Source organism: Nelumbo lutea, chromosome 5 (assembly GCF_056320005.1).
Source record: "Nelumbo lutea isolate HS-2025 chromosome 5, American lotus-T2T, whole genome shotgun sequence".
Taxonomy (NCBI): Eukaryota; Viridiplantae; Streptophyta; class Magnoliopsida; order Proteales; family Nelumbonaceae; genus Nelumbo; species Nelumbo lutea.
Window position 1 is genome coordinate 8,973,372 of NC_142688.1, and position 26,011 is coordinate 8,999,382.

The 26,011-nt window shown below is 43.5% G+C and overlaps 1 protein-coding gene and 1 long non-coding RNA gene across 2 annotated transcripts; both read right to left on the bottom strand.

The window, feature by feature from the left end:
* Window positions 1-1,073: 1,073 nt before the first annotated feature.
* LOC148850205 (uncharacterized) lies at window positions 1,074-13,492 on the bottom strand. The gene is made up of 3 exons (XR_016099800.1): window positions 12,814-13,492; window positions 2,066-2,130; window positions 1,074-1,881 (listed from the first exon to the last, which is right to left on the bottom strand). It is a non-coding gene; the product is annotated as an uncharacterized LOC148850205 (long non-coding RNA).
* Window positions 13,493-14,666: 1,174 nt separating this feature from the next.
* Window positions 14,667-21,029, bottom strand: LOC148850206 (metal transporter Nramp3.2-like). The gene is made up of 4 exons (XM_088947457.1): window positions 19,550-21,029; window positions 18,951-19,087; window positions 18,222-18,874; window positions 14,667-15,592 (listed from the first exon to the last, which is right to left on the bottom strand). The coding sequence occupies exons 1-4, from the start codon at window positions 20,140-20,142 to the stop codon at window positions 15,371-15,373; spliced, it is 1,605 nt and encodes a 534-aa protein (XP_088803583.1). The 5' UTR covers window positions 20,143-21,029; the 3' UTR covers window positions 14,667-15,370.
* Between the last annotated feature and the right edge of the window lie 4,982 nt (window positions 21,030-26,011).

Consider the following 26,011-nt stretch of genomic DNA (forward strand, 5'->3'; position numbering starts at 1 on the left):
TGCTTCAAGACTTGTGATAAAAAAATATGTTAGAGGCCCAACGAGTTATCCTCGGATAAACACTTTGACGCTCTAGTCAGTAGGATGTGGTGGATGATCGAGCTGAGCAATAAGGATGTTGGTCTAAGTAGAGTAGCAATATGGGCATCAAAAGTTTGAATCATTTACCTTGAGCGGGATATGCCTCTTTATAGCCAATGATCCATGTCTTAGTCGGATTGGGCTTCCAGGGTTGTTGGGATGAGGTTAACCGTCTAGGTTTTTGGGGTTGAGTCTTATTCCTCGGTGGAGTTGTCTTCCTCTCTCCCTTTATCCAAAATATTTATTCGCGTGACGTGTAACTGACGTGACTGAGACGATAAGACGGGGGGCCACAATAGTAGTATATCTCGACCGACCTATGCCGACGTGACTGGCCTGATTGAGCGATGATTGGATGGCCACGTGTCTCTCAGGAACATTTCAACCATGACCCAAACAATATTATATATATTTATAACATATAATATATTATTTATTATTTATAATATAGGGTAAGGTAACTCTCTTAAACTCCCCCTTAGCATAATGGCATGTAGTACCCTTAAGTTTTCTGAAAATTGTCAAAGTTCTCCCCTACCATCAGTCCCATTTACCTGTGATAGAACGTGATTGATAATTTTGTCGATAATTCCTAAATTACCCTTTTACGGTAAAAAATACCGTTTTTGGTTTTAGTACGGGATCGCTGGCTCTCTCGTCACATGCAACGGCGGCCACACAGTTCACAGTGCTAGTGGACGGCAGTCTCTCTCTATCTCTCTTTGGATCTGCCGTTGCAAATCTCTCTCTTTGGACAAGTCACAAGCTCCTGTCTATGCGTGCCGGTGCTCTGTCCCGTTGCAAGTCTCTCTCTCTTTTGTCTGTCTCTCAGAGCTCGACGAATCTCTGATCATTCAATCTTAGATCAGAGCCATGTTCTACAGCCGACCGTTGTGGAACAAGCAATCTGAAATCTGGGCTACTCTCAGTGACTCAGCAGTGGCGGTCTCCTTGACCTCCAATGAAGAGTTACTGTTCATTGTCTACTAGATTTTTTGAAGATGTTGTTGGGTTTTATTGATTATTTTGTTGTGCAGCAAACAGAGGTTTTAGATCTTTCGTTGTTGGCTTTCTCAATTGTTCTTCCCTGCGTCAGAAATTTCTCAAGGTAATTCTAAATTTCTCAACGGTTCTTCCCTACTTCAGAGGGATGTTACAGGTTGAACGCTGATGGATTATGGAGCAAAAAAGAAAAGGGCTTTTTTTTTTTTTTTTTTTGTTTCAGAGAAGCTTTGGAAAGAACCGTTGTTGAGTCAAGATGAGCTGAAACCTATCGAAATTCTCTGTAAGTGTCCATCCGTTGGTCCCCCTACCCGCTCCAGTCATGGCGACTCAAATGAGCAAAAAGAGAAAGTTGGTTGCAGCTCTTTCTGGATTGCGCCTCCTATCCGCTCCAGTATTTTTTTTTTTCTTTCTTTTGGTTTCTTCGTTTTCAGCTCTTTCTGGGTTCAAATCTTGTAGTTTCTGTTTTTTTGCATTGACTCCTCTTTCGTCGTCAATGCAGGTGCAGATATTTGAGATAGATTGGCCGTCGAAAGGGGACGAAGATGAAGCCAAGGACAGGGAGTTGAACGGTTGCTGCTTCGACACTGGCCTTTTCCCCAAAGCCCCAATAGTTGGAAGCGGGATCTGCTCCTTACAATGGGCGCCTCACAATCACATCCACCGTGCATTGGGAGCATCTCCCGTGAATAATATCTAAAATGTATGTGAATTGTTCCCAATGCATGGTAGGATGCGTGTATGAGGCGCCTGTGAGGAGTAGATCTGGTCTCATCTGGTTTCATTGCTGCGCCAACACTACAAAAGTAACAAAAACAGGGAAACCATATTGAGATGATGCCCCTGAAGAAAGCGAAAAAGCAGCACAGAAACGCTATTAAGAAAAAGAAAAACCCAGATGCGGATTTGTTTTGAACAGATTGACCAGATGGGCAATCTCCAGTTACGCAATCAGTACTCCGGTTGAGAAAGGGTAACCCACCAAACAAACACTCTGAAATTTCAATCCCTCCTTTCTTTCTGTCCATTCAGCGGGTGCGGACACACCTGCACGGATTACAGGTGACAGTGAGAGAAATTACATCAACGGCAGATCCGAGGAATATGTTCAGATCCCTCATTAAGGAAGGGTAAAAGCGTAATTTGAAAAATAAATGCAAAATGGGCACGATTTGAATGAGATTTAACGGAAAGGGTAAAAATATAAAATCAATTTTTCATCACAATAATCACTATTGTTAAAAAACTTAAGAATACAATAATACAATAACTAAACAATAAGAGTACCGTGTATTATTACACTAAACAATAGGGATAATTTAAGAGATTTACCCTATAATATATTATATCATATATATTTTTAGTATTTATATTATTTAATTATAGTATGTATTATAAACAATAAAAAAAGAATAATCGAATCGATCATCTGGATAATCAATTAGTTTCCGTTTGGTTTCCGAATTGTGATTTTCCAACAACGGTAGGATCAATTCAATTTGAAAAAAAAAAAGAGCTCAATGCTGAACTGTGAGCACCCGGGAGACTAGGAGGGGGTGATTGTCGTGAGCAATGACATTGATGGCTAACAATTCTTTCAATTGGCTTTTTTTTTTTTGATAGGTATCAACTGGCATTTTGATGGGCACGGGATGCGGTTCCCGGTCTGAGGCATCCAGTCAAAGATGGATCCCACGCAGGGGTCATGATCCCAGTCTGGATCCTATCAGACCCAAAAAAAAATTGGAGTCTGGATCTTCTATTCACGTCTACCCATACAATATCGCAGTCATACATGCAGAATATGAAGGGGAATATGTTTCTAATTCAAGGGGGTAGTGTATGATGAATTAAGTACACAAGAGATCTGGAGTAAAAAAATTGATTCAGATTTGAACCCAAGGCTCAGTTTGGAAGGAATACAAATACAAAATATGTATAGTGCAAATACATATAAAATAATACAAAATAACAGTACAAAACCCTATATTTTGTATTATTTTATATGTGATGGAGCGCGATCTGGCTGGTCTTAGTTGTCTGCTGCCTTGCTTCCGAACGGGGTAGCAGGGAACCTGAAACGGTGGAGATGGAAAAGCTCCGGGAGGAACCCGGTGTAGAGGCTCCGAAGCTCAATTTAGAATCCTTCAAAAGCAAGGTAATACCAGATAGCGCAAAGTTTGCATACCTCCGTTGTCGGGGGGCAGGGGGCTCTTATAGTCACTTCGTGTGCTCGTCCCGAGGCCCTTGTCAGATCGGGTATGATTACCCTTGTGCTTGTCAATTCGGCCGTCGTCCTTTCTGCTGAGACAGAACCGTCACTGCCTAACCGTCTAACTGGAGATGGCGGCATCAGTGGTGGTGGCAGGTGGCCGTTTAGAGTGCTGCTGCCAAACGTCAGATCCCAAGTCAGTTAGACGTGGCGCCCTCGGGCACGGACTTCCCTAGTGTCAGGCATGGTACGACTTGTTTGGCTTTGGTGCCCAGAAGGTGATGCGAAGTGCTGAGCGAGGCGGTCTTGAGCTCGGAGGTATCTAGGGCAGGTCAGTTTCGGCGAGGTGTATCCCGAACTGTTACAAGGGTCAGTTCGGCGAAGTGTATCCCGAGCTGTTATTAGGTTGGTCAGTTCGGCGAAGTGCATCCCGAGCTGTTACAAGGTGGCAGTTCGGCGAAGTCTATCTCGAGCTGTTACAAGGTGGGTCAGTTCGGCGAAGTGTAACCCGAGCTGTTACAAGGTGGGTCAGTTCGGCAAAGTGTGTCCCCTCGTTCCCGCCTAGGCTTGGCCCCTTTTGCCGAGCTATCGTTTCTGCCACGTGTCACATAATAGAGAGGTCGGGCCAAATCTTCCTTCATCAATTGCCCCCCACTCCTTGCGCCGAGGGTCTTGCCATGGTGCGGGGAGTTTTCGCGAGGTAGCTGGTGGATTTGTCCCGTCCTTCAAACCTTCACTGTACGAGACGCTTTTGCTAGGGTTCTTTCGGTTTTCGAGAAGTCTAGAAACGTTCTTACTCAAGAACGCTGGGACGTGTCAGCGGGTCATTTCAAAAAGGCACGCCATTGCTGTACGTGCGCGGTCGACTGTCAGGGAGACGTGCGGCGCGTCAGTTTCGAAAAGACGCGTGTCGAAGCAACGTCGGTTTCAGAAAGACGCGCTGACGTTCTGCTTTTTTCGGAAAGACGTGCGCCAATCACGTCTCGACCTTAAGGGTTGTGCGGTCGGTAAGAACATGGGCCGTCGGATCGTCTTCGGTCTGCACGGTCGATTCTTGGTTACTGTAGCTATAAATAGTGGGGGACCCCGGTCGTTGTCACTTCTGCGGTTTGTCTACTGAGTTCGCGTCCAAGTCTTTTCCAGCTCGCGTCAAGGTTGGTTATACAGTTCACGGTTCTTTGGTTTTTCTTCAAACTTTCCGGTGAGTACTTTCTTGAATTCGTCTTTTCCCCAATGTCTAGCTTTGATAGTTCAGACGATTCTTCGAGTAGGGCCAATGTAGGTTCCACCAACCGAGTTGTGTCCCCAGACTGCCTCAGTGATCCTGAGGTGGAGTTTGAGGGCTACGAACCAGTAGGTCGAGTCGCTTCGGGCAGTTTGGCGTCTACCTCCCGCCGAGGTCGGATGCTAGACCGGTTTGGCCCTTCGACCATGACGCCTGAGGGGCTTCAATCCATACTTCTGTCTTATAATCTTCCTGGGGGGTAAACATATTTTATTCCTTCGGGTAGTTTTCCTTGGGAACATGGTCCCGACGAGATCGTGATTTTTCGAGAGCAGCTTGCTGTAGGGTTGCGACTTCCTTTCCATCCCCTTCTCGTCGAAGTCATAAACCACTTCGATGTCACCATTGGCCAGCTAAATCCCAACTCTATTCAGAACCTGGTGGGGACAATTTCCCTTTTTTGCGAGCAGAACTTTCCCTTAGACTTAGAGATATTCTCCTCTATCTTGATGCTCAAGAGACAGGCGGGTTCTCTTCCTGGGGGGAGACGGGCGTATTACCTTTCTCCTCGCCAGGGTTTCAAGCTTCTGCACGATCTTCCTAATAAGGTCCCGGCTTGGAAGCGGGACTACTTCGGTATGCGAAGTGCACAAGGATGGCCCTTTCAGACCGGGTGGGGTGAGGTCGCTCCCGATTTGGGCGTAACTCTTGATAAAGAGACGGTGAAGGGTCTCCGGCAATGGGCACGACAAGGCTTAAAGTGCCACCACTACTTAACGGAGGCCAAGCTTATTGCAGCCGGCCTGAGTTCGGGTAGGTTTCTGGATATGCGGTTTCTTGCTTGCTTTGTTCTTTTTTTTTTTTTATGTCGAACTCGTTTCTGTAGGTGTGATGGATGCGGAGAGAACTCGTGGGGGGCGTTTGTTCCAAGGTATGAAGAGGAGGAAGCGGGTCTCCAAGCGAACTCGTAACGAGCTGCCCCTGGATGAGGAGCCCCAAGCCCCAGACCATACGCCAGAGGATCTGCCCAGGGAGCCCGAAGTGACTCCACCGGTGCATGAGACTGCCGGGGCGCCTTACGCTGAAACCACTCATACGGGCGCTCTTGCGTACTCAAGTGCTCCTGCTCACTCTGGGTCTGCTCATACGCGGGCTGGGCCCTCAGGCTCGGGAGCTCAAGGGGAGTTTAGGAGCGTGTTGACGCCGAACTACGCTCTTCAAAAGAGTAGGGACGCTACTTTCCCCGAGGAGGTCGCGGTGTGGACCGATCTTCCCTTGAATCAGGTCGCTTGCCGCGCCATAACACATGCCATGGTGGCAAGTTAGATTCTGTCTTCCTTTTTTTTTTGTTGCTTCTGCTGTCATTTTTGCTCACTTGTTTCTTTTGGTAGGTAAATTCTTCGATTCATGCCTTAGCGGCCCAAGTGGAGAGGAGCTCGCGATAGGCGCGAGCTGCTGAGGCTGCCGCTCATGCTGCTGAAGAAGCCTTCCGTGCTGCAGAGGCAAATACCCGGGCTGCTGAGGCGGCTGCTTATGCTGCTGAAGAGGCTGCTCGCGTCGCGGTGGCCAGACAGGCGAGGTCTTAGCGTGACGCCGAGGCCATGGGGGTAGTTGTCAAGCATATGGCAGACTTGAAGTTGGATTTGCAGCATCAAGTCGAGTATCTTCAGGAGGACATCGGGGAGAGAAAACAGATTTTTTTCCCAAGGTATTGAAGACGCCAAGAAGAAGGCAGTTGAAGACTACTTTGCCTCCCCGCGTTTTGACGATCTGATGGTGGACTCTTACAGGAGGGGGTTCAAGTTGAGCCGGTGGATGATTCGGAATACATACCCTGACCTCGATGTAAGTGCCATAACCACTTCGCGTATAACTCAGGAGATGGCCAATGCTACCGATGGCGAGCCAGACTCTGAAGGAGAGGCAGGGCCTTCGAGTGTTGTTGAAGTGCCTTCCGATGGCGAAGAAGTGGCTCCGGGCATGTATTTTTTATTGTTTTGCCAATGTACTGTTTATTGCAATGGCGTGTCTTTTTCCCCTTGCTCATCTTCCCCGAGCTGTTTGTTTGCCGGGTTTTTAAATTTCCGGTCTTTTATGCCGCGAACTGATTTTTTGCCGAGCTGTTAATGTGCTATCTACGCTGAATTTCCTCGGCTTGCCTTGTGGCACAGGGCCTGATTTCGTCCACTTTGCTAGGTAGTTTATAGGTAGTATCTCCTCAAGTTCACGATGTTCCACGTTCGGGGTACTCATTTGCCTTCCAAGGTTTTGAGTTCGTATGCGCCCCCGAGCGCTGTTTTTACTTTATAGGACCCTTCCCAATTAGGTCCAAACTTGCCGATGCCGGGTTCGGGCACCATAATCTTACGGAGGACCAGGTCGCCGACTCGGAAGCTTCGTTGCTTTACTCTGCTATTGTAGTAGCGAGCTACCTGCTGCTGGTATGCCGCTGTTTGGATGTGCGCGAGGTCCCTTACCTCGTCCAGTAGGTCGAGGTTGGTGTGTAACTCGTCTCCGTTCGTCCGATCGTCGTATATTTCTAATCGCAACGTTGGTATTTCGATTTCCGCCGAGATCACCGCTTCAGTGCCCTAGGTGAGGTTGAAGGGGGTTTCTCCGGTGGCTGCTTTTTCGGTCGTTCGGTGAGCCCATAAGACACTTGGTAGCTCTTCGGCCCACAATCCCTTAGCTCGATCCAGACGTGCTTTCAGTCCGCGCAGGATGGCTCTGTTCATTACTTCCGTCTGACCGTTTGCCTGCGGGCGCGCGATTGTCGTGAAATTTTGCTGAATCCCCATGTTCCGGCACCACTCTTGGAACTTGATATCCTCGAACTGTTTGCCGTTGTCGGAGATTATAACCCGAGGAAACCCGAACCGACATACTATGTTCTTCCAAAAGAAGTTCTGTATGTTGTGAGCTGTGACAGTTGCCAGAGGTTCGGCTTCTATCCACTTCGTAAAATAATCTACCGCAACAACTAAGAATTTTCTTCCGCATGTTGCTGGTGGGAATGGCCATAGGAGGTCGATGCTCCATTGTGCAAAGGGCCACGGGCTGGCGAGGTATTTGAGTTCGGATGCAGGTTGATGGTGGATGTTAGCGTGCTTCTGACACTTGTCGCATTTTCTGACGAGCTCGACAGCTTCTGCTTTCATCGTTGGCCAGTAGTATCCTTGTCGAAGTGCCTTTTGGGCGAGTACTCTGCCCCCCAAGTGCCCGCCGCACAGGCCTTCATGAGTGTCGCGGAGTACGAACTCGGCTTCGGTAGGTCGCAGGCACCGCAAATAGGGGAGCGTGTACGACCGTCGGTATAACCGTTCGTCTATTATGACGAATTTGGCCGCCTGGCGCTGCACCCTCTTGGTCGCATTGCGTTCTGCAGGGAGGGTTCCGTCTATCAGGAAGCTCGCGAGTGGATCGATCCAGCTCGGCTCTGCTTCTAAGACGGGAGCGACCTCCTCTGTCCCCCCGGGAATACTAGGCCGAGGTAAGTCCTCTATCTACACAGTTCTCATATTGTTGTGACTCGTACTGGCTAACCGGGACAGGGCGTCGGCCTCAGTGTTTTCTGACCTCGGGATTTGCCTGATGATGTGTGAGCGGAAGTTGAGCAGGGCTTCTTTTACTTTGGCCAAATAAGCGATCATGGAGAGATCGAGTGCTTCGTATTCACCGGTAACTTGGTTTACCACGAGCTGAGAATCGCTGCAGATGACCAAGTGTTTTGCCTTAACTTTTTGCGCTAGGTCCAGCCCGGCGATCAGTGCTTCGTACTCTGCCTCGTTGTTTGATGCCGCGAATTCAAAGTGTAGTGCGTATTCTACTTTTGTGCCGCTCGGGCCGCACAAGACTATTCCAGCTCCGCTGCCTTGCCGGTTCGAGGAACCATCCACGTGAAGGATCCATGGCTCCTCATCCCAATTCGCTCTTCGCCTGACCAGGAGAGATGCCACACTGGCTGCTACTTCACGGGGTTCGAACTCTATGGGGTCAAGAGCACCGGGTTCACCGCAACTGGGGACCTCGGGCTCGACCTGTGGGGCTTCATGGCTGAAAGTGCACTCGGCGATAAAATCTGCCAAAGCTTGGGCCTTGATAGCGGTTCTCAGTTTGTACTGGAGGTCGTACTCGCTGAGTTCGATGGCCCATTTCGTCAGTCGACCGGAGACTTCGGGTTTGAGTAAAACTTGTCTAAGAGGTTTGTAAGTTAGGACGATGACGGTGTGAGCCTGGAAGTACGGACGGAGTTTATGAGCTGCTATTACTAGGGCATATGCTAGTTTTTCTATCTCTGGGTACCTTGCCTCTGCTCCCTGCAAAATTTTACTAACATAATATATGGGTCGTTGGACCCGGTCTGTTTCCTTTATTAGTATCGAACTGACCGCCTCGTCGCTCGCCGAGTGGTACAGTTCTAAGACCTCGCCCACTTCGGGCCGGGCTAAGGTTGGCACACTAGCGAGGTAACCTTTTAGTTCGACGAACGCGAACTGGCAGTCCTGGGTCCACTCGAACCCTTTGCCTTTGACTGCCTTGAAGAAGGGTAGGCAGCGGTCTGCTGACTTAGACAAGAAGTGGCTTAGAGTGGCTATGCGACCGTTTAGCCTCTGAACCTCTTTTACTTTCTGAGGTGGTTTCAGATCTAGAATGACTTTTATTTTGTCCGGGTTCGCCTCGATACCGCATCGATTGACGATGTAGCCTAGGAACTTGCCCGAGGTGACGCCGAAGACACATTTGTTGGGATTCAACTTCATGCTAAACTGACGCAGGATTTGGAAAACAGAATCTAAGTCTTGTATTAACTCTTGTGAAAACAGAGTCTTGACGACCATGTCGTCTACATAGCATTCTATCTTCGTACCAATCAGGGGCCGAAATAGCTTATTTACAAGTCTTTGGAAAGTTGCCCCGGCATTTTTTAGTCCGAAGGGCATGACTTTGTAGCAATACAGGCCGAACTCGGTTATGAAGTTGGTTTTTTCCTCATCGGATGGGTCCATCCTAACTTGGTTGTAGCCCGAGTAGGCGTCCCGGAAGCTTAGCAACTCGTTTCCCGAGGTCGCGTCCACTAGACGGTCAATTCTGGGGAGGGGGAAGCAATCTTTCGGGCAAGCTCGGTTCAGGTCGGTATAGTCGACGCACATGCGCCACTTGCCGCTTGCCTTTTTTACCAACACCGGGTTGGCCACCCAGCTCTGGTAATGGACTTCCCTTATGAAGTTTGCTGCGAGGAGCTTCTTGACCTCCTCGTCGACCGCTCTCCAGCGTTCTGGGGCTAAGTTGCGTTTCTTCTGTCTAACGGGTCTGACTACAGGGTCAGTATTAAGTTTGTGAGTTATCAGTCAGGGGCCAATGCCGGGCATGTCGGCCGCGGACCAGGCAAAAATATCTAAATTTTCAAGTAAAAAACTCACCAGTTCGGCTCGTAGGGGGTCTTCGATGGAAGCTCCGATGCTTAGTGTGCGAGCTGGGTCCATAGCTGAAGTCGGGATTGCGACTGTTTCCTCTGCGGGCGAAGCTCGCTCCTCACCTTGCTCCGCCGGCCGCTGCAGTTCGAGGTCGTCGGCCGCCTTGGTTTTTCCTTTTAGGGCGGCAACGTAGCACTTGCGGGACTCGAGCTGGTCGCCTCGCGCTACCCCTATACCGAAGTCCGTAGGGAACTTCATGGCCAAATAGTAGGTGGAGACCGCCGCCCGTAGGATGCGCGTGATCGGCCGCCCTATTATGGCATTGTATGGGGAGGGGGTCGCAACTACCAGGAAATCATGGTTGAGTCTGACCGCACAAGGCCATGTGCCGACTTCCACAGGGACAGTTACTTTTCCGAGGGGTCTGACTTCCTCTCCGCTGAAACCTACCAGGGGAGTGTTCGCGGGCTTCAGCTCACTCCTTTTTAACTACAGCTGGTCAAATGCTGATTTGAAGAGGATGTCCGCTGAGCTGCCCGAATCTACGAGTACGCGCCTGACCTCGAAGTTGCTGATCCTTAGCTTAATGACAAGCGCGTCATCATGGGGATAGTGGACTCCTCGCGCGTCGTCCTCCGTGAAAAAGATTGGTTCTTCGGTCTTTGGTCTCTTTGGGGGGTTCCATTCTTCGAGTGCCGCTTCGCAAACTGAAGTCCGGGCTGCTGCCGAGGTACACCCCGCTACCACCGAACCTCCCACTATTACATGGATTGTTCCCCGAACTGGCCTCTCTTTCGGAGGCTGCTTCTGCAACGGTTCGACAGGTCTGTTGCTAGACTCGGGGGCATCTTTTTCGTGCTCCCCTTGCCGACCTGCTTTATTGTTATTGTTGTGCTGTACAAAGTTTCTCAAGTATCCGCGACGGATGAGTCCCTCTATCTCGTCCCGGAGGTTATTACACTGTTCGGTGCTATGACCATGGTCTCTATGGAAACTACAATACAAATTCTTGTTTCTCTCGTTCGGATTAACTTTTAGGCGAGGTGGCCACTTAACGTACGGAGCGTCTTTGATCGTCATTAAGATCTCTGTCCGCCTCGTGTTTAACGGCGTGTAGTCCGTCCGAACTGCTAGGGGGGCCCGGAAGGACTGGTTCGGTTTCGGCTCCCGGGTCGGGTTTTTTCTATTCACCGGGTTGGAGAGCTCGCCTTCTCTCTTTCTTTTCTCGTTCCCGCTTTCGGTTCGTTGGTTGATTTCTTCCTCTGTCCTCATGAACTTATCCGCGAGTTTGAGGAATTCGGCCACAGTCGCGGGCTGGTTGGCCACCATGTGCCATTTGAACTCTTTGTGCGTCACCCCTCTTTTGGCCGCCGCGAGCTGCACTGCGGGGTCCAACTGCGGTATTTGCAAGCATGCTTCGTTGAACCGCTTGATGTAGCCCCGAATAGATTCTCCTTCTCTTTGGACCACTCCGAAGATGCTTTCCTCTGTTCTGGGGCACCGTCGGCTGGTGACGAAGTGTGTGGTGAAGACTTGCACGAATTGGGCCCAACACTTTATCGACCCGGGGGCTAGTTTCCTGTACCAAGTGCGGGCTACCCCCCTGAGGGTGGTGGTAAAGGCCACGCACATGCACGATTCGCTAGCCCTGGCGAGGTGCATTTGCGACTGAAAGGCGTTAACGTGGTCGTTGGGGTCAAAGGACCCGTCGTACTTGTCCAGAGGTGGGAGCTTGAAGTCTATAGGTAAGGGGACTGCCAGGAGTTCCGATGCGAGAGGGGAAGGAACGGAGAGAGCCGGGGCAGCCCCTACCTCGTCCGAGCTCGCGTCTTTGCCTCTGAATTCTGACAAGGCGAGGGTGGCGGTTTGGCGACTTCGCCGGCGCCTTCGCCGTTGAGCGGGCCTTGTGCTGGCGCTGCTGGCCTCCGTGTTGCCGAGCTCGATGGGCCCGGAGTGCTGGTAGTCTGCCGCCAGGGCGCTGAATCGGTTTTCGTTGAGTGGGAGCTCGGGCTTGGAGCGCCGGGGTGCCGACCTCGCGGGCGAGGTTCCCGACCCGCCTGCGGGTTGTGAGGCGGGGATGACATTTTTCTCTCTTCGGCCTGGGGACAAGGCCTGGCTGTTGGGGTGGTTCTGGGGCTGGGAGGCCTTCGCTTGGCGGGGGCGCCCATCTTGCGGGGAGGCCTTGATCGCCCTCGGAGCGGGGTGGCGAGGTGGAAGTAGTGGTTGGTTCAGTGGCAGTTAGGGGAACTGCTGTTGATAGTGATACTGGGAGATGTTGTGCAGCTTTTGGTGCTGGTGAAGCTGGTGTTGCTGGAACTGTTGCATTTGGGCTTGCATTGCCAGCATGCACTGCATCAGGTCCTCCAATCGATTTTTTGGCTAGCTGCCAGGGGGACGGCAGTTGGTTCAGTGAAGGTTGTCTCAATGGGGCGAGGAAAGGGGACGCTTGTGGTAGGAGGGTTTATGGGTGCCACTGCTTGTGGCGTGTTCAAGATGGGGATCCCATCCATTGAAAGGGGGATGGTGAACTGTCCAACGCACACTACGGGGACCTGAAATTGCTCCCTGGTGGCGTTTGTCTCCGTGCCACGTCCGGTGTTGTTGGAGGAGGCCATGAGTGTTGGGTTTTTTGAAGAAAAAGGGGGGTATCGAAGTTTGGAGGGAGGCTTTTTGAAGCGTTTCCCACAGACGGCGCCAATTGATGGAGCGCGATCCGGCTGGTCTTAGCTGTCTGCTGCCTTGCTTCCGAACGGGGCATTAGGGAACCTGAAACGGTGGAGATGGGAAAGCTCCGGGGGGAACCCGGTGCAGAGGCTCCGAAGCTCAAGTTAGAATCCTTCAAAAGCAAGGTAATACCAGATAGCGCAAAGTTTGCATACCTCCGTTGTCGGGGGGCAGGGGGCTCTTATAGTCACTTCGTGTACTCGTCCCGAGGCCCTTGTCAGATCGGGTATGATTACCCTTGTGCTTGTCAATTCGGCCATCGTCCTTTCTGCTGAGACAGAACCGTCACTACCTAACCGTCTAACTGAAGATGGCGGCGTCAGTGGTGGTGGCAGGTGGCCGTTTAGAGTGCTGCTGCCAAACGTCAGATCCCAAGTCAGTCAGGCTGGCACCCTCGGGCACGGGCTTCCCTAGTGTCAGGCATGGTACGACTTGTTTGGCTTTGGTGCCCAGAAGGTGATGCGAAGTGCTGAGCGAGGCGGTTTTGAGCTCGGAGGTATCTAGGGCAGCTCAGTTTCGGCGAGGTGTATCCCGAACTGTTACAAGGGTCAGTTCGGCGAAGTGTATCTCGAGCTGTTATTAGGTGGGTCAGTTCGGTGAAGTGTATCCCGAGCTGTTACAAGGTGGCAGTTCGGCGAAGTCTATCCCGAGTTGTTACAAGGTGGATCAGTTCGGCGAAGTGTATCCCGAGCTGTTATAAGGTGGGTCAGTTCGACGAAGTGTGTCCCCTCGTTCCCGCCTAGGCTTAGCCCCTTTTGTCGAGCTGTCGTTTCTGCCACGTGTCACATAATAGAGAGGTCGGGCCAAATCTTCCTTCATCAATATGTATTTGCACTGTACATATTTGCATTTGTATTATTTTCAAACTGAGCCAAATACAAACATGTAAAAGGTAAATACATATAAAATAATACAAAATACAAAGTTTTGTGCTCTACAAATTTGTATTTTGCATTCTTTCCAAACTGAGCCTAATATTTTAGGCCCAACCCAACCCATACTTGTTGTATGTGTATTATTTTTATGTTTGTATGTTACATTATATTATATTGTAGGGTCATTTATGAAAATACCCCTTATAGTTTGCAATCGATTTGCTTAATCGACCTTCCATTAGATGACAGATTGGCAATAGAGAATGAAAGCTTCGACCCTAATGCCCCTTTGAATAAATTTAATAAAACAAAATACCATTTTACCCCTAATAAGACAAAAATAACCATTCTATTTAACTCTAATTGATTAATTGTGTTTTCGAAGTAGTTTTAGGGGTATTTTTGAAATAAACAATCATGAGTCTATGCCCTTGAACACTTGTATCCTCAGCTTAGGTGATAATATTACTATTTTCAGATGTTAGAAATAAACGTTTCTTAGTAAAATGTTGGTTAAGTAAATATTTTGTAAATAATAAGGAGTATTCTAATAAATGACCTTATATATTAAATTAAATTATATTATATTATAACACCTTTCCTACAAATTATACAATATTTAATTTCTATTTAAAGTCATAGGCCGAGAACTCGGCCGGACCTGGCCCAAGTCTAGACTTATATTTCAGGGTCGGGTTTTGGTCTGTCTCTAGGATGTAGACTAGCTCAACAGTCAACACCCAATTACCCGCCATAGGACCTATGGTATACTCATTTTGGAGAGGGATTTGATGCTTTTTTTTTTTTTTTTTCTCTTAACAATGGAGTTCACATCATTATCTAAGAGTTTTTAAAACCAATTCTTATCCCAATTTGATGGTCTGGCTACATGAATCATGCTCATTCCATTAGTTCAATGCTATCAATTGTTAAAGGTGGTGTATGGAAGTTGCCAATGAAAGTAATGTTGCTCATATCGGATGTGGGAGATCCATGTAATCATAACAAATGTGTTTTTTGATGAATCCATGAGAAAGAGGGCTATAATCATAGCAAGTGTTAGAAGCCCATAATGATATCTTAATATGAAGGCTCTAACGGCAAAGTTAGTAAATGAGGATAAAAATGAGGTGTTTGAGTGTAGTAAATGTAATAGGTGAAATGAAATAAACATTTACATTAATATAAGGGAAAAGATAAAGAAACCTTTACAAACCTTATATAGGTTTTCCCGTCTTTCCCTTCTTTTCCGTCAAACCAAACATAGCCTTAGTCGACTTATTTTCACCATATCTATATAATCCGATGTCTAACTCTAAACAATCGGCAGGTGAGAGATGTGGGTGCAAGTTTTAAATGGAATTAGAGATCAACCAACAGTCTAGCAAACACTGGCTAAGCAAGGGGTGGATAGGTATCAACCATATTGGGAGTCGCTTTTCAATATTTCTATCGGGATGACTATGATGAGTTTTGGCAGCAGCTGCTACTAGGCTAACAAAAATGAGACTACTTGTAACCTGATGTATATCTCATTCTTTTTTTTTTCATAATTAACAATATTGGAAAAAAAAAATAAAGATACCAGTTTGGATCTTTACATGGGGTGATGTTTGGTGGATAAATACTTTCGGTTGCCATCCATATCCTTGGAAAGGCAGAGTGCCTCGACATATAGAAAGAACCCTGAGTTGCTCCATGTTGCAGAGGGGCACAAAAGTACCACATTGCTTAAAAAGAGCCACCCAGTTGAAATATGCATGAAAAGGTGATATATCAACATGGTCAAAACGACTTAACTATAGTTTCCTGTATTTGTAGTGGGGAAAATGCATGCTCAATTTCCTGTATCTATCGACTTCTTGGAGTGAATAAGGCTGAGGCAAGAGGAAAGGGCACCACCTTGTAAAATAAGATAGATAATAAATGCCATATATGCTGCTGTAGCTGTGGACACTAAAGTTCCAAACAACAGTCCTTTTACTTCAGAAGAGAAGAAATCCAGTAAAAGAAACCCATTGATCAATATTACCAGGGCGGCTATAATCCACGCCACAGCCTACATCATAATGGTACGAAATCCATGAGAAAATCTAAACAATTACGTTAATACTTCTTTTAGCAGTCCAATTCATTTGAACAAGAAACAATGCTTCAGGTCTAGCAGAGGCACAGCATTCTGCCTTTCATATTAACATGCATGCTATTGTGCAATTTGAATAGCAAACCACTAAACACGTGAATAACAAATTCAATTCAGTAACTCTATCTACTACATGAGAAAGTTGAAAACAATACGAGAATATATTGATTGGAGATGGTAATAATAATATCGAGAACTTCTTCACCATCCCCCTCATATGGAAAGAGAATTGGGGGGGGGGGGGGGAGGAGGGGAAGACAAGACCTAAATAGGCAATTCTGATACACCTAATCAAATAAAATGCAATAAATGATTACTTCTCCCATGCAGGAGTTGATGGCAAGTGTTATTACAAAGCAGAGGCTATAATTCTTTTGCAAGTTCAGGAAACCCTTCTCTCACAGGTTCAGTCATCTAATTCTTTTGCACAGATCCATAAAGTAAGAAGGTCACTGGCAGGACTCTAGTTTCATATTTAGATTAGTAACTAAATGGGCAACTAGAGGTGGAATATCTCATCATTTTGAAGGCCTCTATTAGCTAGACAATGTATTGTCCCCATACCTCAGTAAAAAAAATGAAAAAGAAGTCCAATTAGAATCATGACTTATGAAAAAAGGAATAGAATAAAAGGGGAATGAACCAAATAAGCATTTGTTTTTACTGATAAAAGAAAATGTGGGCCTTATTATTTTTCAATGTTTGTTATCATTGCCACTTCTACTTGCAACGCTTTAGGTTGACCAATAGAAAGTTTAGGAGAATACATTTTTTTTTCTACCACAGATGCTTTGAGTTATCAATACAATATTTGGTACCGTTTTTGTTTCTTCAGGAAACACCAAATTTGGTGTTTCTGCTATAAATGACAACAACCGATCCAATATCTATATTTTCTTTAGTGGAAATGGTTATCTGATGTGATGTGACAAGATCATTTTTCAAAAATTTGTATTAACCAACCTAAAATATTCCAAGTAGAAGTGGCAATGGTACCAAACACAACCTTAGTAATGCTCCTCTGGATAGCCCCACCTTTTTGAAGTTCCAGTCCTGCTCCTCTAGAACAAAATAAAGCCAGCTCGTTTGCCTTATATGCACTGATAGTGAGCTCCCCTATTACTTCACTTACTGATTTCATACCTTAATTATCGTCATTAACCATCTTTCCCATTCTTCAAATAAAAAAAGTAATTAACAAAACACTACATACACAACACGCACTCCACACAAACTATAAATGTTTACTTCCAGAAAGGATTCCATCAAAAGGTATGCATTGATGATTATCACCAGAACAGCCAAAGTACATACTGCAGTCTATTCCATAAACTCAGGAAAAGGCATGAGAAAACTATATCTAATCAAGCAAATTGCATGCATATGAAAGGTAACATCACAAAGGCAATAGAAAGTACACTGTAGCACACTCAGGGTCCATTTGGTTGCTTCAGTATGTGCAAAACAAAAGCACAGGATATAAAATCTATTATTGACTATTAAACCAAAAATGTCATGATATATTTATCGATTCGGTCTTTTGCTGTGAACTCTGACCTAGAAGCCCTCGAAAGATATCTGAATAGAAGAAAACTAGCAATTTTACCAAGACCTACTTAATTTCTATCTTATGTTCTCATTTTAACAAGCATGCTATATGGGCAATCTGAGGAACAGCTAAATATGGAAACAGTACCTTTAACTATTTCTTATCAAAAAGATAGAGCCAATATTAAAAAAAAAAAGAAAAAAATGACATTGTTAATAAATAATAATAGCCCTTAAAAGCAAAAGGCTCGAATAGAAGCAAAAACTTGCAGTTGTATCATTATTTATCCTCTGTTTTCATGTTAACAAAACAGATAATCAGTGCTCGTGTAGTCTAGGTGGTCAATTGGCAACCCTTCAATTGAGAAGGCACTAGATAAAACCCTCAGAAAAGCAGGCTCTCCACCTTGTGTATGCCAGTGAGCTCTTTGTGCATCCCTGCTACCCAAACCCCACTAACCTGCTAACTACGGATATAGGATATTGCAGCTCATCCCTGTGCGGGCTAATGCCACATTGACACACCCAAAAAACAGTAAACAAAACAAGTAAATAGAGTAAAAGTACTTATAATATTTCTTATGAGAATTATGGAATCAATAAATGAAAAAATAGGTCTATGATGCCAAGGATTACAGAGACAAAGAAAAAAATGTCTTGGTAAAATACTAAGTGATCATATAGAAGTAAGATCCCTGTACAACAAATTTCAATACACAAAAAAAAAAGTATATCTTATGTGGTTGGTAATTTTGCACAAAAGAAAAACCCAAGTTTACATGTAAAGTAAGCAGTTGTAGATACATTGCATTTTTTTTAGCTTAAGGATCCCGGGGTTTCAAGATCAATGCTCAAGATGTCTGCTGCAGGTTACTAGATCTCCAGAAGCCTTATCAGTAGACAGTAGTTAACAAGATGTGCTAGAAGTTCAGAGGGGGAAAAACAACAAATTTATCACACGACCATACTTGATACCAGGATAAGAATAAAAACTAACCGTAAACGCAGGTCCGATTTTGAAAGCACCCATGACTTGCTCCTTTGATACCAAGATAAGAAGAGGGATGACTGCAAAAGGGATCTGAATTGACTGAAGCACATTAATCCATTCATTTAGGACATCCAACATTTTGTCGGAGGTGTCAAAGAAAAGTGCGACAATCATGGTTGGAATAATTGCAAAACTTCTTGTGATTAATGCTCTCAGCCATTTTTTTAAACGGAGATTCAGAAAACCTCCCATAATAAATTGACCTGCATATGTGCCAGTGATGGTGCTACTCTGTCCTGCTGCCAGTAATCCAATACCCCATATATAAAGAATAGGGAAGAGTCCACCCCCATATTTCTCCTGAAGATACTGGCCTGCATTTACTAGGCCTATGCTATTGGCTTGCTCTGTACCATAAAATCCTTTAGCAAATACAGTTGTAACAAACAGGTTGATCAAGAAAGAGATAAAGAGAGCTGCAGAGGACTCAATCGAGTAGTAATTGAGGGCCTCTTGAATCCGGCCTTTCTTATGAGTGTCAATCTTCCTTGATTGTACAAGAGCAGAATGCAAGAAAACATTGTGAGGCATGATAATGCAACCCACAACGCCCACTGCTTGCCGTATGGTCTTTGAGCTTAATTTTGGCACCACAACACCTAGAAATTGGAATACATGATAATTTATAAAGATGTTAAAACAACCAAAGAAAATAAAACAAGTTTGGCACTTTACCTATCAGAAGTTCCTTTCCACTAGGTTTGGTTTCACCAAACATCCACGCGAATGACATTGCCATGGTAGCAATGAGAACTGCGAAAACAGCTTCCAATTTCCTCACCCCGTAGTTCTCAAGAAATAGGAAGATGAAACTGTTGACAACAGTAAAAAAGACATGATGTTATTTCATGGAGTAAGCCGTGATTAAATCAGAAGGCTCTGATTTGTGAACAATGGACTAACAGGCTTCGTTTTAAAGCAACAGAAAGGCCACGACCAAGTGCAGAATTCGAAACGTATATTTCAGTATTTGATTTCTCAAAACATCACCGAAGTGGCAGTGCTAGGAGTTAGATGATCTTCATAAAATTTCAGAACTTCTCAGATCGAAAATCCGATATCGTTGAAGCTTATTCACAAATCGAATGTATATAACCACAGAAAATAGGAAAAGGAAAACCAACGATCCTTCTAAAGTTCTATATCCTTGAATCAAAGATAAAAAACCGAGCCAAATGAATCAAATGAAACAGAAACCAATAACAAGGATTCTTTTGAGAATTAGAATCCCAATAACGTTAAAAAAAATGAAGGGGAAGGGACTAGAGATTTACCAATCAAAAGCTGTGATAATTACGCCAGCCCAGAGAGGCAAGACACCATGACTAAGAATCTTGATAGCAATGGCACTTCCGATAACCTCCTGAATATCAGCTCCGATCAAAGCCAACTCGGCCATAAACCACAACAAGTAGCCAGCCCAAGTCGGGTAGTGGTCCCTACAAAGCTCGGCCAAGTGGCGCCCGGTGGCGACACCGAGCCTGGCCGATAACAACTGAATTAGAAGCCCCATAACAGTAGCCCACATCAACAGCCACAATAGGGAGTAGCCAGCAATGGCTCCAGCCTGAAGATCCCCCTCGAGGTTTCCAGGGTCGAGGAAAGCAATGCTCATCAAGAACCCAGGACCCGTAAACAGCCAAAGTTTCTTCCATGAGAAAGGTGGAATTGCATTTGCATAGTAGTCCTCCGAGTCGATGCTGCCAGACTCGTCAATTCCGACGATCACCACCTTCTCGTTGGATTCGTAAGCCTTCTCCTCTTCGTCTTCGATATCTTCTTGCAATTCGGAAGGTTGAGGTTGAGTAGATAGCAATCTCTCAGCTTCCTCTTGGTGGGGGTGGAAGTATTGATGTTGAGGAGGCATGTTGTCGGGGGGGACGCAAGCTTGCAACCTCGGAGCTTCTGTTCTGCCTTCACTTTTCAGGTTATTTTGTTCGGTAGTTGGTCTTGGAACGACAGATAGTTCTTTCAGAAGACGAGATTGCGGATGTGGTGGGTGGATGACTGGATGTTATAAAGTGAAGTGGAAGACATCGTGCACCCAGACCCGGGTGGTTTACTTCAGCTTTTTGGAGGAGACTACCAGACCCAGAGGCAGAGAGCTAGGCCCCCATAACCAGAACCAGATCAGACACTGATATGAGTGATGACTGGTTGTTGTCGATTACCCTAAATTAGGATGAATCCAATTCCAATCTTGTCGATGGAAGTAGCTGCTGACTTCGGATGGATGGCTGGGCTTGTAGGATAGCGGGGTAAGTGGCGTACGTTTATGGAGTTTGCGGCGTAGAGAGATGGGATAAAGGTAAAGACGTGAAGTCGGAAAGTGGAAGGAAGGTTGATGACTTGATGTGTTTGTCAACTTTCGACTTTCGTATGGTGGGGATGTGGGCCCCGTGGGACACTTGTTTGCATTGTCTTCGCAACCCAACCACGCATTGGGAGCATCTCCCAGCCCAATGCACGGTTGGAAATATGAATATTGTGTCGGTGAAAGTAAAAAATTAAGGGATTTTTTTTACTGCATTCTCCTTCAGAAAATGAATTCTGAATACAACATAAATGTATAATCAGCTTAATTAATAACTAGCAAGTAGGCAAGTCAGAAGGTAGCAAGTAGGGCTGTAAGTCGGGCCCGACAGGTCGGGTTGAGGCCAATCTTAGTCCAATCCCAAGTTTTAAACATCAACCCTAACTTTAATCCAATCCTAACTCTAACTAAATTTCTTCAGCCCTAACCCAATTCAACCCAAGCCAAAGTTAATTTTAGGTTGGGCAACCTAACATTCTTCCCATCTCTTAAAATCTCATAAACTTCTCCATTTTAGATCTTAACTTAACTTTCACTACATATATTAATCTTATGTTTCATTAGTATTTGTTTGTTGATGTTTTTTTTCTTTTTTTTTTTTAATTTTTTGGTACACAATTCGAAAAAACAAGTGTTAGAAATAACTATACTTTATTATAAGTTATGGCTTATGGTAGATCTTTCTTGGTCAACAAACAACATAGAGGATATGAAGAATAAAATTTTCAAGAAAACATAAAATAATATTATTAAGGTTTTAGTCTTTCTAATTATCATCAAGTAAAATGATTGTCTTAAAAAAAATACATGATACTATGTGATGAGGGCTATACAAATATCATACATTTAAACAAATTAATGTATGTTATATATTGTATATAACATATATTTATATATGACATGTACTGTAGAATTGGATTTATGAATTTCAACCTTAATCCTAACCCGAACATCAGTACGACCCGACCCAAATTAATACATTCAGACAATAATTTTGATAAAGATAATTTTATTAATTAATACAGTATAAGATCTTTAGTGTGTATTTAGAACAGTAGGCGTTTATTTCACATAGGCATTCGACATTTCTCCATTAAAATAAACTCTAGTTTGTGTGAGTGCCTATCGCTGGGGAAAGCTTCACTGCAGTGCTTCTCCAGTTCTCCCAACGGTAGGTAATTCACTGTTTTGCTTGGGGCGTCTAATGACCCTTAAATGTCAATAAACGGAATTATCATTTTTTTTTCGATTTTTCAAACAAATTAAATACAAAACGTTTAGTCAATAAACATATGTGATTCCAAATACATAAATAGTTAATACAATCAGTAAAAATAAAATTTATTAATTTTTATAAAGATAAAAACTAAAATCTCCAGGTCCCACATAAACTCGTTTTTATCACTTTAATGATTCCAACGTCAAGTCCCACACAACTCTTTTTTTTTTTTTTTTAATTTTCTCTCATCCCTCTCCACACAACCCCTAAGCATTTTTACATTTTACATCTTATACAGTGATATTACCTCTTTACTTTTATACTTTTAAGGAAATTATCTAAAACTCACCATAAATTTTCATCATTTTTCTTAAATTCATCATAATTTTTCAAATCGTCCAAAAACCATATATCATCAATTTGACGTTAAACAGACTTAACGGAAGTTAGTGGATTACCATTTTACCTTTTTTTATATTTAACCCATGTCAGTAACATGATCATCTTCATCGAGGAGAAAGAGAAAAATGATGATCGATGTTCGGTTGTTCTCTTGACGGCGAGACACTACAGTGATGTGGCATGGCCGAAACTGTGGCAGCGAGAGCTGAGAGCAGTCCATCATGACCGAAATGTTGCCCCTGCAGTGTCATCTCCGTCGGTGTTTTAATAGCATCGGGTTCCTTGACTCTCTTTTCTCTGTTCGTCCGCTCCATTCCCTGCTACCTGGTTCCTCACCTGAGAAGCTCAGCTGACGATTGCCCGTGGTCAGAGCCCCTTCTTTAGTTCTTTGTTCCAAGGGGCGATGATGTACACGCAGTCGGAGCCCCTTCTCTATTCGTCCGCTCCGTTCCTCTTCCTCTTCAAACCTCCTCCTCTCTTCTGTCCCATCATCATCTTCTTCTTCAAAATCCCGCCTCCTCCCTATCCGACAGTGTTTAGTAGCATTGGGTTCCTTAACTATCTCTTTCTCTCTATTAGTCCGCTCCATTCCTTGCTACCCGGTTCCTCGTCTGAGAAACTCAGCCGCATTCCACTGTGACGATTGCCCATGGTTAGAGCCCCTTCTTTGTTCCAAGGGGCGGTGGTGTCCACGTAGTCAGAGCCCCTTCTCTATTTGTCCGCTCTGTTCTTCTTCCTCTTCGAAAGCTCCTCCTTTCCTCAGCTCCGTCATCCTCTTCTTCGAAACCCCACCTCCTCCCCGCCTTGAGATTTAATCCAATGGTAGAGAAGACGACAAGGAGGAGCGCCATTAAAGCAATGACAGAGAGACTTTGCAACCAAAACCCTCCATATGAGACTTAAGGAAGACGTTCGATGAAGATTATGGTTTTTCGGCACTGTCCTGTGCTAGTCTACAGGGTCATAGAGAATGCCGACGCTACTCAATGGAGGCAGCTTCTGTGTTCTCTACAATTTTGAAATATTTTTATCTTTTTTATTTTGTTTTTAGTTGAAACCTGACTGGAATATATATTTTTGGATTTTTAATTTTTTATCGTTCTTTGAAATTTCCACTTTGTTTTTAAATTAGTATGATTTTCTATAATTTCTACAATTATTGTTTTTAGATTTTTTTAGTTTTGAAATTGATATGATTTTTTGCAATTATTGTTTGTAGATTTTTTTAGTTAAAACATATAATTTTTTAATTAGTTTTTTATAATTTTGTATTTTTCTGTAATTTCCAATTTTTGGTTGAAATATATTTGTGAATTTTTATTTTTTAGCTGTTTTCTGCATTTTTTTGCCTTTTTAGTTGAAATGCATATATTTTTATTTTTATTATCATTTTATGCATTTTTCTACAATTTTTTATTTTTGGCTGAAAATATATTTGTGATTTTTGTTCAACTTTTAATGTCTTTTTTACAGTTTTTGGTTTATATTTCTATTTAATTATTTTATTATTTCCCATGTTTTTTATGCAATTTCTGATGTTTTACATTAAATGTACAAGGCAGTCAGGTACATAAGGGCATTTTAGTCATCAAAATATGTTTGATAAGGCTGAATCCTCATTCAGGGGCAGTTTGTTCATAAAAATTGTATTTATGCTGACTTGAACAACTTATGTCAATGAACACTAACAGTCCTCTAAGGATGGTGAGTTTTGGAAAATAAAAGTTCATTGACATGGGGGTTTTGGATATTTTGAAAAGTTATGGTGAGTTTAAGAGAAATGCTGAAAAATCATGATGAATTTTAGACAATTTCACTTACTTTTAATCCACCCCTTCTAGGCCTCTAACATTGCCAAGTATTTTCACATTTCACATCTTATACAAAGATATTACCTCTTTCCCTTTAATTTGAGACTATTCCAAAGCTCAATTTTGCCAATGTGGAAGCAAGTGGTAACCCTTATTATAATTGCTAAGAGACCGGATCTGCTCCTCACACCTAGCACCTGTGAGGCACCTCACACGCACATCCTATCATGTATTAGGAACATCTCCCGTACTTATTAGTTATTACTCACGGGAGATGTTCCCAATGCGATGTGCATGTGAGGCGCCCATTTGTGAGGAGCAGATCCCATCACAATTCCTAAGCCAGTCCCAATAATCCAACACATGATCATTTCTATTGTTCCCTTGCTCATTACACACGGACTATAAGATGGGCCAGATTCGGATTAGATCCATCAAAATATAAATCCAATTCCATTAATAAAAAGGGAATTTAATCTGATCCAAAATTCATTAGATTTAAATATCACAATTCGAATTCAAATCCTATCTAGATAGGGTTGGATTAAAATTTATTCCGGCTTCTCTTCATTTTTTAAAATTAAGGAAAAATTAATTACCTTTTCAATTTATATAAACAAATACATATAAATTATTAAATATATTATATAGATTTATATAGTATAATATATACAATTATATTTGTATAATTACATAAAATTATATATATTAAAATCAATATATATTATAATATAATCGGTTCAGATTTTAATGGACTGGATGGGTTTAAATGTAAATCTGATCCAATTATTAATTTGATGCAGATTATAAAATTTGATTCCAATCTAATTATGTAAATAGTTAATCTTATTATGAGATATTTTCTGATTTGCACTTGGCTCCGCCCCTGCCAGCAGCGATATATAATAGGGTTATTCACATTCTTCTCCTCTTAGTTGAGATTGGCTTCAGTCAGTTGAAGGCCCATTCAAACAGTCTTTACAGCCTTGCATTGGGAACATCTTTGTATTTCTATGCTTTATTTTATGGGAAAATATTCCCAATGCAATACTATAATGGGTGTTTGAACGGCTTTTGCGCTGACTAAATCCGGCTTCCTCTTACTTGATTTGTATCGGCTCGGATTGAGCTCAATTTTGAGAAAAAAATATTTTATAAAAATAAAAAATTAATAATTATAATGTATTTATTATATATTATTTTCTATAATTTTATTATATATATATATATATATATATATATATATATATATATATATATATATATATATATATATATATATATATTGAGCTTGACTCGTTTCATAATTGAGCCAGTGAATTGGGCTCGAGCTCGAGCTCAGTTAGCTCGTAAAAAACTCGGCTGGTTGCCACCCTACTCTCAATCCTAGTAGTACGGCCTACTACTAAGTTGCGGCTTCTCTGTGCCTTGCTCCATCGAAATTGCTAACTGTAAGTTTTGTCTTGTTGCTCTTTTTTTTTCCCGCCATGAAACCTTAAAAACCATGAACTGACTTGTTATCTCTTTTCTACAACTCTTTTCTCCTACCAAGACCATAACCCTTTCTCATGTAAAGAATTGAGAGGATTTGTTTGAAGAAATTTGGGGTTATGGATCCCTTGCCCGATAAGCCAAAAATTTAGAGCTTTGAGGGACTAAGGGATTCTTATTTAAAGACTCAAAAAAAAAAAAAAGATAAAAGAAAAAAAAAGAGAAACAAACAAGAACAAAGAGATTTTGAGAGAGATTTTGTGTGTGTGAGAGAGAGAGAGAGAGAGTTAGCCCACCACCCATAGGGTATATTTTGAGAATTCAAAATAAAATGAATGACAAAATAGTCACAAGTGCTGATTAGAGAGAAAAACCACAAACACCCAATATGAAATAATTTCTTGTTTTTAAAAATAAGTACTTGAAAAAATTGGGTGCCAAATACAAATAAGTCAATCACTTATTTTTAACATAAATACTCCCAAATATATATATATCA